The sequence below is a fragment of the Sceloporus occidentalis genome, unplaced genomic scaffold (genome assembly GCF_023333645.1).
Source record: "Sceloporus occidentalis isolate IW3139 unplaced genomic scaffold, rSceOcc1.0.p SCAF_50, whole genome shotgun sequence".
Lineage (NCBI taxonomy): Eukaryota > Metazoa > Chordata > Lepidosauria > Squamata > Phrynosomatidae > Sceloporus > Sceloporus occidentalis.
The window spans coordinates 5,369,263-5,382,779 of NW_028317030.1; the positions used below are offsets into that span (position 1 = coordinate 5,369,263).

Consider the following 13,517-nt stretch of genomic DNA (forward strand, 5'->3'; position numbering starts at 1 on the left):
AATAAAATTATAAAAGAAATGATGCTGAAAAGTTTTCAATTATTGTCTGGCTCTGCGGGTAATTGGTTGGGTGGGGATGTGAGAAATATGGGGTGCAAAGGTAGTGACAAAAGGTAAAACAATTAACAACAAGTTGGACTGGAAATTGTGGATTTTAATAGTGTATGTATGAGAATGAAGCAATGGTGCTTACTGGTAAGAGAATGAAAGGGGGGTTATTGATGCATTGATAGGACTCATTATTAGGACAATAGAGGAAAGGGCTTCACTGGTTAATGAGTGGGACTTAATAAGGGATTGGGGTTATTTGCAAAAGGTGGGATAATTGGTGGCATAAAACATTAATGAGAGGTGGACAGTGGTAACAAAAGGGCAGATGTGAGAATTTAAACAGGACAAATGGAGAGTATATGTTTGTAGTATTGAGAAACCCCAAGCCACTAGTTCTCCATTACTTCTCCATCTCTATCCCCCTGTTTTTCTCCTGTAACATGTGCAGAGGACTCCATGTGAAGATGCCCTTGATGTTTCTTCAGACCCCACAGATTCTTTGGCAGTTAAAGGTGAATATGTAGATTATAATTCATGGTGGGTGAGTTTTCAGTTAAACTAAACCTATGCAGTAAAAGGCCTGCTGGTCCAAAGTTTTTTTGCCCCACCATCGCATGGCTTTCTGCTTCCCGCTATATAAAACTGATGGGAGTGGGAGATGAGCAGATCACAAATCTATTATCCTCAGGTCCCCTTCCTGGACCGCAAGTGGCTATGGGACTTACTTTATTTATTTTTATTGTTTTATATAGCGCCATCAGATTCCGTAGCGCTGTACAATATTGACTTAATGCCAATATCTCCTAATATCTTTAGCCTGACTGTCTTGCTTAATTAATAGCAAGTAAATGTAGGACAGAAATGTGTATTTCTGAAACAATGGCATTTGTCATTACTGTGTCTGCCTGAAATCGTTAGGATGGCGTATAGCGGACATGTAAGGGATTGACACAAGGTGGCACCAGAGACCGCGGGATTTACTAACGGTCTATTTGAGAGCTTTTTTTTTAAAGCATAGTCCAGGCATCAGTATGCTTAAGTCACAAAATATTGGCAAACGTGTATTTTATTTGCCATAAAAGTTATTTAGTGTACAGTGTATTTGGATGCAGATTTAACAATACAAAGGTACAAGGGTCATGGTCTCAAGAGATTTGGATTACTTCCTCCTTGATGTAGTTTATCCATCCAGCCTGTCTAATAATAAACTAGACCTGTAGCTTAAAACTGTATAAGCATTTTTGGTTAAAACATACAGTATTTTATTACTCGTCTCTACAGGTCTTTCATGGCTCATGCACAGCTAGTCTGTTCTTCAGATTACAATCTCATGGAATTTGCAGAAACAGAGGCAGCTGTAGGCTTTTGGGAGCCCTAAGAAAATAGATTTTAGGGCACCCCATCTGTAGCAGATTACGAGCACTTGCAATTGTAGGGAATTAACTGTATGAGAAATCTGCGTCTCACCCTACCCAATATTCTCTCAAGGAACACCATAGACCCGTGGGGGCTCTAATTCATTTTATGTGGTAGCGCCACCTCTAGGCGGAGACGATACAGGTCTGTTGTAGTGCAGGAGCTGTATTTATGCGCCCAACTCCCCCATCCGATCTGCTAACAGAAAATGTGCACTTTAATACACCACGTGACATTATTACCCACACGTCATTGAAACTATGAACATATTACTCACATGTAACAGAATTAGAAATTAGATATGACACTTGGGTTATATTACTCATGTTTGGCACCTGTATAGACGATGCTATTCAACACACATTTCAGCTTTCCATTTTTCATTGTCTGGACTTTCCCCGGTAACCTTGGCATCTTGGCCTTTGGCTCATTCTTTTGCTATTGAACCCATACTGTACTGTTACTCCAGACTCCATCCTCTAATTGTCCTTCCCGGACTATTAGTCTGATAGACCCCCTATTCCCTCCTCATATACCTTGTGGGCTGCCCCACTGGTTAACTTGCCAGGCTTGGCCATTTTATAAATGCAGGAACCTATGCTGGTATTAACGGGATGACACAGCTAGCTGTATTGTGAATTTATGTGAGTATTGGGGGTAACTGGGCTGTTTTGCTGGGACGAGGGTCTTCAGCCTGTCCTTGGGCTCAGTGAAAGAGCAGGGCGGTGTCACAGAGACATCTTCCTTATTGCTCAAACGTCTGCCAGAAAAAAGCTCAATATGAAACTGCATGCAACTTGCTTACTTGATGGGAATGTGCCCTTTTCTACTAAAAAGTGACATCAAAGCAGATTGAATTCAACCTGAAAGCGGTGCACGCTTTGCCTTCCTTTGAAGAACATCAAACGACAAAAACCCCAGCATAATAGAAGCGACACACCTTACCGATTCACCCAACAGAAACTTTTCTTTTCTTATTTCTTTTACTCTAAAGGAAAAGCTGGAGAGCTTCTGGCGCAGATGCTAAACCCGTGCAATGATTGTGTTTTGCCTGACATATTACGGTATACTAAGTACGTTATATTCAGTATTGAGGCTCTGTCTTACATTCATTGGTATGAATCACACGCGGGACCAATAGACAAAGTACAAACATTGCTTTTAGATTGCAAGCTCTTTTGAGCCAAACCCTTCTAACCTCTCGTTTTCTAGAAGTCAAATTGTTATGTGATGCCCTACTTGTCAGGTCCTGTTTACCCATTGTACAACGCTGTGGAATATAGTGGCGCTATATAAATGATAAAATGATTTTTATTATATTCGGACAGTATTTCATCTGCTTTCATGGTATTTCTATGGAATAGCAAACTGTCCCGGAAAAAAAGATCTTAAAGCTAGTCAGGGGTTTTATACATGGATATATTTGTAGGAAATCCAAAGGGTTCTGTGTTTGTCAGAAGATTGTTTTTGTGTTTGTCAGAAGACGTGAAACCATAGACCATAAAACACAGGTGCTTCCTCTATGTAGCCTGTATTGCCCCCAAGCAACTTGTCTGTGCCTTCTTGCCCCCTTGCCCCCCTTCCAACAAAAACTCTAGCACACATATGTAAACACATTTACACAAATTACACACACCTACTCATACTCACTAACACTCACATACACATTAATTGTAACACACACACAATTACACATCCATACTCTCACACACATACACAATTACACACACAATTAGACATCCATGCTCTCACACACACACACACAATTGGACATCCATGCTCACACACACAATTAGACAGCCATGCTCACACAAACACACAATTAGACATCCATGCTCACACACACACACAATTACACAACCTCCCGTCCCCGCTTTCTCTCTTTTGCGAGCAGCCTCGGTTTCGCTGCAGGGTCACGTGACCCCTATACGCTCCTGTCTCCCCGTGCCAGTTCAGAATAGTTTAGAAAGGGCCCTTCTGACCTGGAGTGGGATGGTGGGATGGTCGGAAGGGCCCATTCTAAACTATTTTGGAATTGCCTGGGGTCTTAATTGACATGATTAAGAAAATATTATGAGGTTTCGCAACCCTCTTTCATCCTGTATAATAGCATCAAGTGAATTGGAGAGAACAATTCCCCCGACTTGAACTCTGAAATGCTAAGAGCATCAATTGTTCCAATGAAGTGCGACCTTCCAAAAATAAAAATATGTTGCCTGACGTGTTTAAGAATGTTTAAATATATCAGGAAATTGATCCCCGTGAAACAATAAAGTGACCCCGTGTGCGCGTTAGGAAGGAAATGATGCATATATGTGTTTGGATTTAGATATTTATCTTCATGAGTAGGTACATTCCATCCATTTTGTTGATTTAAATGTCTCAGGGATGAGAGTTTCCTTTATGTTTCAGGTAAACTATCACTAAATTAGTGAATAGCTTCCCACAAATACAAGGGTCGGACCGACGATCACTTTAAGCACCTGATGACGCTGGTGCGGCCGACGACCGGATATGCGCGGCCAGCGCCCCACCAGGCATTTGCACAGTGTGCCCAATGGCCAGTCCAGGCCATCTGTCTTGTAACCAACTGTTTTATATAGCCTCACTAGGCCTTTCTGTGCGCTTACTTAGAGGCCTAATAATTGTAGAAGATGCCAATCAGGATTGAGTTTCCTTTAAAGGATCCTCCTTGAAGGCTGCAAGTTCGTTCTGTATTGCAAGTGAATCAGTTTGGTTGACTTCTATGAAATTGACCTTGAATACATCAAAACCTGCTGCTATTATTATATATTATTGTGATTGTTGCTTGACGTGGGATGACGGAGCCTTTTCCAAATAAATCCGCGCTGGCTGAAAACACTCATATCCCACTCATCATTCGGTGTGGTTTCACATAAAAACAGTGACTGAGTCTCACCTGTCAGTGTAGGAGCTTAAAGCAGGAGCTGCTATCGCTACAGATATGGACCTTCAGGCTGAGGGGTGAACAGTTCTGTACGTTTGGACATTACTTTCTGCAGCCCATTATGTTCCATGATCGTCTGTGCAGGTTGGGTAACGCCATACCATAACCCTCACAACGGGCTTCTTACTATTGTGTGGTTTGACGCACTCTTTTGATATACTTTGTATTGTTAATCTCACATTTGCTGTGGGTATATCTCCCGTCTATCCCAGTGAAGTAGTAGTGTAAGTGTATAGTGTGAGTGCATTACGAGTATTTTTTATTATTATTATTTATTGTTTTATAAAGCACCATCAAATTCCAATAATGAAATATATGATCCAAGCAGCTGATCATTGTAGGTTTACTTACATTTATTTATAGAGCGCCAGCAGACTCCACAGCACTATTACAAAAGGGGGAGAAGATACAAATTGACAATATGATTGACACACTTTTCATTATCAAGTACAATGTGGCAAATTGGCACAAAAATAACAACAACTATAACAACAAAATGGCAGCAGATGCCATTAGTGCCAGCTTCAAAGGCCCCACTGGCACGCCAAGGAGCCTTCAGGGTATATTTTGAGTGGTCGGGCTTTTTGTTACAGTGTATATGAGGTTGGGGTCACTGTTATTAGATGCAGTTCAATGTACAGCCTTCACAACACACTTTCTTTGTACCTACAGCTTCGGCCCCTGTAGCCATGTCACCGGACACTCTCAGATTTACTGATCTGTCACTAGGCTTCCTTCATTCTGACATAGAAGCGACTCACAAGCGTGGAGCTCCCAAAAGAAGACCTACATCAAACACCCTACTTAACAAGAACTCGAGCAGAGCACAGAGCACCCATGTTGACAAAGTGATCCAGTTTAGTTTTAGTGTCCATAATCAGAAGCCATTAAGAAGGAACAATGAGAACAAATCCAGATCCCTGGTCACCACAAAGTCTCCTTGCGTATGGTCCACATCCCCATACAAGGATGATTGAGGTGAGACAGTCTCCAGGACGCACTAGAATATGTCAGCAAATACCAATAATTTAAACGGCCATATGATCAATTGTGCGGTAAGGAAGTTGTGCACAAAGGTGTAATGTCTGAATGTGGACAACATTACACTGGATACAGTCTGAATTTGTTTCAGCAGTCTATACGTCTTATATTGAATATTCTTTTGAGTCATCCGAACAAATGCCTTGGTCTGTCTATTAAAATGTCTGAGTATGCGCTGTAAGGATGGAGAATTTCTGGGGTTTCACTGGGAACTTCTCCATAGGTGTCCACAAAGACTCTTCTTCGTCTCTAGGGGTTGTTCCAACCCAAATAAACCCTTCACAGAACGCCCCAATTCCAGGATCAGGACAATCTTTACAACATCATAACCATTCGGTTACTTGGCAAACCCGCTCCTCCCAGTGACCCTGTGCTTCCCTGCCGCTAGCCATGCACCCAAGCCCAAAATGTAGGGGGTATGCAGTGCTGATTTGGTGTTGTCAGTGAGGATAATGTATATCCTGTTTGGAATGACCACAGTAAACAGAAATGCTTAATTGAATTAATTCCTGAATAAACAATCCCTTGATACAATTAGGCTGCTTTCTTTGCATGTGAAAGCATTACCATGAATGCTTTTATTAATTACAAAGTAATTGGTAAATAGTTGCACAGAGATACGCGATACATACATTTATACACGCGTGTGCATTGCATGTATCTTTGTTACACCAACATTTAGTAAAATTTTGTGTCTACTTCGGATGAATTGTCTTATAAATCATCAGGCTTTTATGTGATCACATGGACCTGCGCTGCCACCGACAAATTGTCAGCCCACATGCATAAAATATATAGTATGCATGGACCCCAAAAATAGTGGTTTGCCAGGGGCCACATTAGAATCTAAGACAGCCCTTGAATAGACTCAAAATAGGATTCATCGGCTAAAGGGAGAGTTGTCAGGAGAGTCGCTGTTTTCACGTCAACTCATCTGGTTACATCAACAGCAGGAAGGACTGGCCTGGCCCTGTATAATGTGTAATTTAATAGGTGGCGAAACTGAAGAAATCAAATTAATTTAACTATACGTTATACAGGGCCAACCAAGCTCTTCTTGCAGCAGAAGCTCACTGGGGTTAAACCTTCATAATGTAAACCATAACTCTCCTACACATTCTCCTGCCAACTCTCCCTTTAGTGAATGAACCCCAATGTGTCCCAGGCCCAAGATACACTTTAATTTACAGCTATGGCCACCCCACCCCCATTATCACCATTTATATCACATAGGTAGCCATGGGTTCTGTAAACAAAGGGTGAGATTGCAGGGAATCCGTCCCCGCTGGAGGCTGTGATCTCTTTTGTTTTATGTACAGGACGCTATCAGATGTAAATGACCGTCTGTTGTGCCACCAGAAGGGTACCTTAATATACATAAATGCACACAACCTAAAGCTTTTTATGTAACAGATATACATTTAAAATGTAGGACCCCTGTCTCTTGCGTGGTGCAACTTCTAATAATCTCTTTTCGGGTGCTCGAAACTCATGTCTGTCTTTGTAGAGTCCAACGGATTAGATAAACATTTAAGGATATCGGTTCTTCTGCTGGGATATTATTAATAAAAATGTTCAAACATCAAAAACAGGGGGTCTTCTCTGGATGTCACCGGTGGTGCCGGAGTTATCTTTCCACCACAGTTTGCAGGCTGTGCTCAGATGCTGGTGCGGGGGCTGTCACTGTTACCAAATCCCAATGTCGGATGATGATGCCTCCAACCGGTCATGTGATGAGAAATTCGCCAAACCACCTGGTTCTAAGAATACTGATTTCCGATATAAAACCCTTATAACCTTATCACACCTTAGACCTGCCGGAGCCCAAGCCCCAATGCCTGTTTGCCTGTGTATTTTAAATACATATCATCAAGTCTCCCTTTGTGTTGGATTCAGTGCCAGAGAGCTGAGCTGCGCCCCGACAATTTGGCATTCGTGCCCATTTTGGAGAGAAATAAAAAAGGCATAAAGATGGCATGATAATATAACAGAGCTCAAATATTAGTCCCCAAAAACCAGGACACTTGGGAAGTATGCAGTGTGAGCAGTGCGTGATATCACAACTCCAACCACCAATTATATCACTTCCACATTCTGTGTGAACAGCGTATTGGTGAGCACGCGATACGCGGGGGGGTCCTGGTATTAAATGAGGAGTTCCAGTAATGATTATGATGGAAAACTGTGGTCAGGAACACTTCCACATACTACAAAACCCCTCTTTACTCGTGCTGGTCAACAACATGTGGAGCATTCACGTAGTGGCCCTTGGTGCATACCCATTCCACGTTAGACTGGCCACGTCTCATAACCTAGCCGGGTAACATAGCCTACGAACACATTGCTTAAAGCTGAACACGCCATGTGCTGCAGCCTCCCACGTCAGAGCGCGTTCGGAGTGTCAGATGGGAAATGTGGTTACCCTGTACTCTGTTTCCTGAGTCCCCCCCCACCCCATGGAGAACTTACCGGTATTAGCTGTCTGCTGCTACTAATATTCATTATTACTTTATTACTATTGCTTATTAATTGCAATAGTTATACTTGGCGCTCTACAGTTTGCAGTATGGCAAAGGAGCGGTACAGTAAGTGCAGTCTACAGACTTTAAGATCAGGGTACAATAGATATGAATACATTAGGGTTGAAGGACCCCATCCCGTAGAGCTTACAGTCAAGTAGTAGTCCCAACAAACGGGGGGGATGTAAGATAACCACCGGGGAGGAATAATCATGCAGATTCTGAGGATCCACATGTCCCTCTTCTGCTGATGACCCTCTTTTGCAGAATGTCTGCTGGGTATGAGGGTATCACAGGGTTTTACAGCCATAAAAGCCCCAATAATGCGTATAGAAAAAGCAGGGAATGGATGTATACATTAAACGGTATAAATAAAATACATACAATTTATACCAAATACCTATCAAAAAGTCACATAAGTCAGTCTTGGGGGAGCCCCCCAGCCATGTCACTAAAAAACATCCCTTTGACCAGTGGAAATGTTTAGAGGCATTGAAAGGCAGTTACACGTGAGACTCGTCCATTCAAAAAACACCCTTTTCAATGTCAGAGACCACTCCCTACAAAGAGAGACACCTATCTCTGCGAGAGACTGATCTGCAGCTCCACAGTACAAAGGCCACAGGGTAGGGAGAGTCTTAATAGACTGAAAGCCGAGCACTCGGAGGAGGTGTCACACATGGAAACAGCTGGCCCCCACGCACAGCACCGAGCGTCTCACACAGGAGGGAAACGCACTTGCAGAAGGTTATGAGTTCAGGACAAAAAAATGCTAACAACTACAGACAAGCAGGTGAGTACCTGTCTGTACCTGCGCAACGTGCCAGAAAGTGCCGACATTGCTCTCTCCCACACTTTTAGTTCATATTTGTAAAGCGTCATTATAACTCTATATCAGCTCTCTGCACGCCCTCTCTCTATCGCAAATCTCTGCGCTTTCTGTCTCGGCTCTCTCCACTCCCTTTCTGCAGCTCGGCTCTCTTCACTCTCTCATTGGATCCCGTCTCTCTCTCCGCTCCCTCTCTGGATCCCGGCTCTCTCTTCGCTTCCTCTCTGGATCCCTGCTCTCTCTTCGCTCCCTCTCTGGATCCCGGTTCTCTCTTTGCTTCCTCTCTGGATCCCTGCTCTCTCTCCGCTCCCTCTCTGGATCCCGGCTCTCTCTTCGCTTCCTCTCTGGATCCCTGCTCTCTCTCCGCTACCTCTCTGGATCCCGGCTCTCTCTTCGATGCCTCTCTGGATCCCGGCTCTCTCTCTCTCCGCTCCCTCTCTGGGTACCGGCTCTCTCTTCGATACCTCTCTGGATCCCTGCTCTCTCTTCGATACCTCTCTGGATCCCGGCTCTCTCTCTCTGGATCCCGGCTCTCTCCGCTCCCTCTCTGGATCCCTGCTCTCTCTTCGCTTCCTCTCTGGATCCCTGCTCTCTCTTCGCTCCCTCTCTGGATCCCGTCTCTCTCTTCGCTTCCTCTCTGGATCCCTGCTCTCTCTTCGCTCCCTCTCTGGATCCCTGCTCTCTCTTCGCTCCCTCTCTGGATCCCGGTTCTCTCTTTGCTTCCTCTCTGGATCCCTGCTCTCTCTCCGCTCCCTCTCTGGATCCCTGCTCTCTCTTCGATACCTCTCTGGATCCCGTCTCTCTCTCTCTGGATCCCTGCTCTCTCTCCGCTCCCTCTCTGGATCCCTGCTCTCTCTCCGCTCCCTCTCTGGATCCCTGCTCTCTCTTCGCTTCCTCTCTGGATCCCTGCTCTCTCTCCGCTACCTCTCTGGATCCCTGCTCTCTCTCCGCTACCTCTCTGGATCCCTGCTCTCTCTCCGCTACCTCTCTGGATCCCTGCTATCTCTTCGATACCTCTCTGGATCCCGGCTCTCTCTCTCTCCGCTCCCTCTCTGGATACCGGCTCTCTGCATTCACTCTGCACCTTGGCTTTCTGTACACTGTGTTTCTCAGCTCTCTGCACTCACTCCAGCTCTGCTCCATGCACTCTCTCTGAATACCACCTTTCTATACTCTCCCTGTATCTCAGCACTATGTGCCCCTCAGCACTCTCTCCATCTAAGCTATCTGCACTACATGTATGTGTCTATACCCTCTGCACTCTCTCCGTCTAAGCTATCTGCACTACATGTATGTGTCTATACCCTCTGCACTCTCTCCGTCTAAGCTATCTGCACTACATGTATGTGTCTATACCCTCTGCACTCTCTCCATGTACTCTATGAATTTCTCCTTTCTCTCTGTACCTCAGCTGCCTGTACTCTCTCTATCTCACGTCTATGAACTCTCTTTCTGTGCTCTCTCCAAGGAGGATGGAGTCTTTAGTCAAAGGTCCTACCTTTCATTCGGTCAACACAGAAAAAGATGTCACAAACTTTTTACAAGCCCAGAGGTCTCTCGTTGAGTGGTGGGGAGTCTCAAGTACATATAGCATGAATAGAAACAGTGACTGAGGGGATCGACATCCCACAGTAAACCTCAACGCGTGGGCCTATGACATAAACAGGGGCACAGGACTCGGCAGGCCAGGATGAGCGCGAACAGATTGATATTGTAAACAGGATGTTTTTGTAAACGTTCTTGTTTTAAAACATCTCCCCTGAAGCTGAAGACATAAATCCGCCTTCCGGTTTAGGGGTGTTAGTGACGTTGCCCTTTAATATAAATACAGTGAGGTCTGAAATACTGTATCCAAGTACAAACACTGTCCAACCGGCGTTCTGTCCGAATTGGATATGGATGGTGGTTGATGGTCTCACCGTGTTTTTATTTTACGCATTAAAATTGTGAAGGCCCAGACCTAATGAGCTTTTGCTGCAGAAACAGCTTGGGTAGCCCTGGATAATGTATAAGAACCTTCAAAGTCTCTTTACACATTGAATTATACATTAATACAGGGGGTCAGCTCACCCCTTGTTCAGGAGAAATGCGTGTGTTGGTCCATCATAATGAATGAGGACGTTAAAACTAGACTTGGGCACCGGTGGAAAAATCATGTTTGCTTTCAGGGAAAACAAAACATTTATATATTTATACATTATTCTGTCCAAGTGGAAATGGCTACAACCTATACGGGCAAATGCGTATTATATATATATATATATATACACACACAATGCCCTCCATACTGCTTTGTGCAGAAAATGTGCCAACCACTTGGCTCTGTATATTTCCAGTGCCCCATGTGCTAACCATATGCTTCTCCGTAGGTGTCTGCCATGGTGGCCAATGTCTCGATTGATAGCTGTGAAGCTCATACCCCGCTGTCCTCCCGCACGCTGCTCCTGGTCGGTTATAGCATGCTGCTGCCGCTAGGAGTCCTCCTGAATGGAGTGTCCCTGTTTGTGTTTCTCCGCTGGCTTCGACCTCTAAGCGTGGTGGGGATCTTCCTGTGCAATCTGGCTCTCAGCGACTTGCTATTCTCCCTCTCTCTTCCATTCAGGGTCTATTACTATGCCAATCACCACTGGCCATTTGGCTCCTTCCTCTGCCGTTTCTCCGGCTCCATTTTCCATATCAACATGTATGGCAGTTGTCTGTTCCTACTCTGTATAAACGTGGATCGTTACTTGGCCATAGTACATCCTCTGCGCTTTCGACACCTACGACGACGTAAAATTGCCCGTTTGACCTGTCTGGCTGTCTGGCTTCTCATTGTGAGCGGGTCAGTACCTGCAGCCCTTGTGCACAGTTCAACTAATTGCTGGGATGGAGATTCAGAGGTCCCACGCTGTTTTGAAGGACTGAGCAAGTGGCAAGGCCGTGTCCTACCCCTGTTGTTGGTGGCTGAGGTTCTTGGGTTCCTTTTGCCACTGGGAGGAGTGCTGTATGGATCTTGCCATGTGTTTTGGGAGCTATGCAAGGCACAAGAGGGTCAGCAGCGTCACAAGAAGACTATAAAGCTACTCACCCTGAATCTCGTAATCTTCATTTTCTGCTTTGTTCCGTACAATACGGTGCTTGTTGCCTATGGGCTGTTGAGAGCAAAACTGGTGCCCGACGTGTGGAACGCAATGCCGGTCTTGAAAAAGATTCTTTCTGTTACCGTTCTACTTGCCAGCACGAACTGTGTTCTCGACCCAATGATTTATTATTTCAGCACAGAAGGTTTTAGAAAGACGCTGCATAAACTCAGCAGGATTTCCAAAAGCTCAAATACAAAGGGGTCATCCGTCAGCAATAGCAAGGATAAAGTGGAACCCATCAAGGAGATATTAGCTGGGTTGAACACGGAGTTCAGGGACAATGATGGTGAAAACAAGGGGTTGCAAGGGGCATCTGTTAGAGTTGGAGAGGTTAATGGTAAAGATGGAAAGAAACTGCTGGAAGAATCTGAGATCTGAGCCGGGATACGCTGACAACTTTCATCCTGGGTATGGTCTTGTAATTCAGAGGTCTGAGAAAAAACATGGCGCAGACAGGACAATCATTTTCAAGCAATTATGCCAAACACCAATAGGAACTTAAGAAATAAAGTGTGGATACTGAAAGGATCTGATACTGATGGAAAGCTATATGTTCCTCTATACACCCCCTGTGGCCAAACGGGGAATTGCAAGTAAAAAGGACAGCTGGACTGCCTCCTAAGCTTTCATGGCCCTGAGATAGCAAACTTGGTGTAAAAACTAAAAACACGTTAGTAAATAATACAATATGGAAAAGGAAGAGAGGGAGGACTAGACAGACTGATAATATGCAGTGGGACACAAATTAGAAGTAGAAGGAAATGGTAGTGGAATAAGCAGATATCTGGGATTCTAAAACAGAACAAAAAAAATGTTTAATGAGCTGAGAACAAAGGTTTGGAAGTTTGCGTTTTGATACTAGGTTGGTGTCTATTTAGAGGGTAAAAAAAGCTGCTTCACAAAAGATTAACTGCACTTTCTAGGATGTTGGGAAAATAAACCTTAGCAGGTCTAAGTCTTCCTTTCCTTTGAAGGTTTGATCAGAAACATTTTGAAAAGGTTTTTCGGTTTCTGTGGCAACGGCCTGTAAGTTCCTGCTTTTGTCTCACATGGCAAATATTATAATAGAATATTAATAAAAGTATCAACAACAGAAGTGTTTTCGGTGCTAAATTCAATTATTTAATGTGAAAATCATCATCCTGCGCTGGTATGGAAACCTAACTATCTGAAGAGTCTTATGGCAACAAATGGTCAAAGTATGTATTTGGAAAACCTTCTTTTCTTAAACAAAAATCTGGTTATCCACCATGGTGATAAATGGTGATCCTCATTTTTTGTGGAAAGTTTTATGGCAATAAATGGTGATTTATTTATCTTTTTTGTACCAGGAAAGCGTTTACATTAGTAAATAGTGATTCTTTATATCTGGAAAGGTTATGGCAATAATTATGGACGCTCTGTGTGAACGGGTATGATTACTAATGGCGTTCCTTTGTATCCAGAAAAGTTTGCACAAATAAATGGAAAACGTTTATACTGTATGTATTGAAAAATGATTGCTGTCATATATGGTAAACTCTTATACCTGGAAAGGGTTAAAGAAATAAATGGTGACCCTCAAAAAA

At 43.8% G+C, this 13,517-nt stretch overlaps 1 protein-coding gene across 1 annotated transcript; it reads left to right on the plus strand.

The window, feature by feature from the left end:
- Positions 1 to 11,202: 11,202 nt before the first annotated feature.
- Positions 11,203 to 12,327, plus strand: LOC149288721 (lysophosphatidic acid receptor 5-like). Its single transcript, XM_089491430.1, has one exon. The coding sequence runs from the start codon at positions 11,203 to 11,205 to the stop codon at positions 12,325 to 12,327; it is 1,125 nt and encodes a 374-aa protein (XP_089347556.1).
- Positions 12,328 to 13,517: the final 1,190 nt, after the last annotated feature.

Bases quoted from the DNA above. Each gene is read 5' to 3' on its own strand.
- LOC149288721 (XM_089491430.1), top strand. From the start codon at position 11,203: ATGGTGGCCAATGTCTCGATTGATAGCTGTGAAGCTCATACCCCGCTG.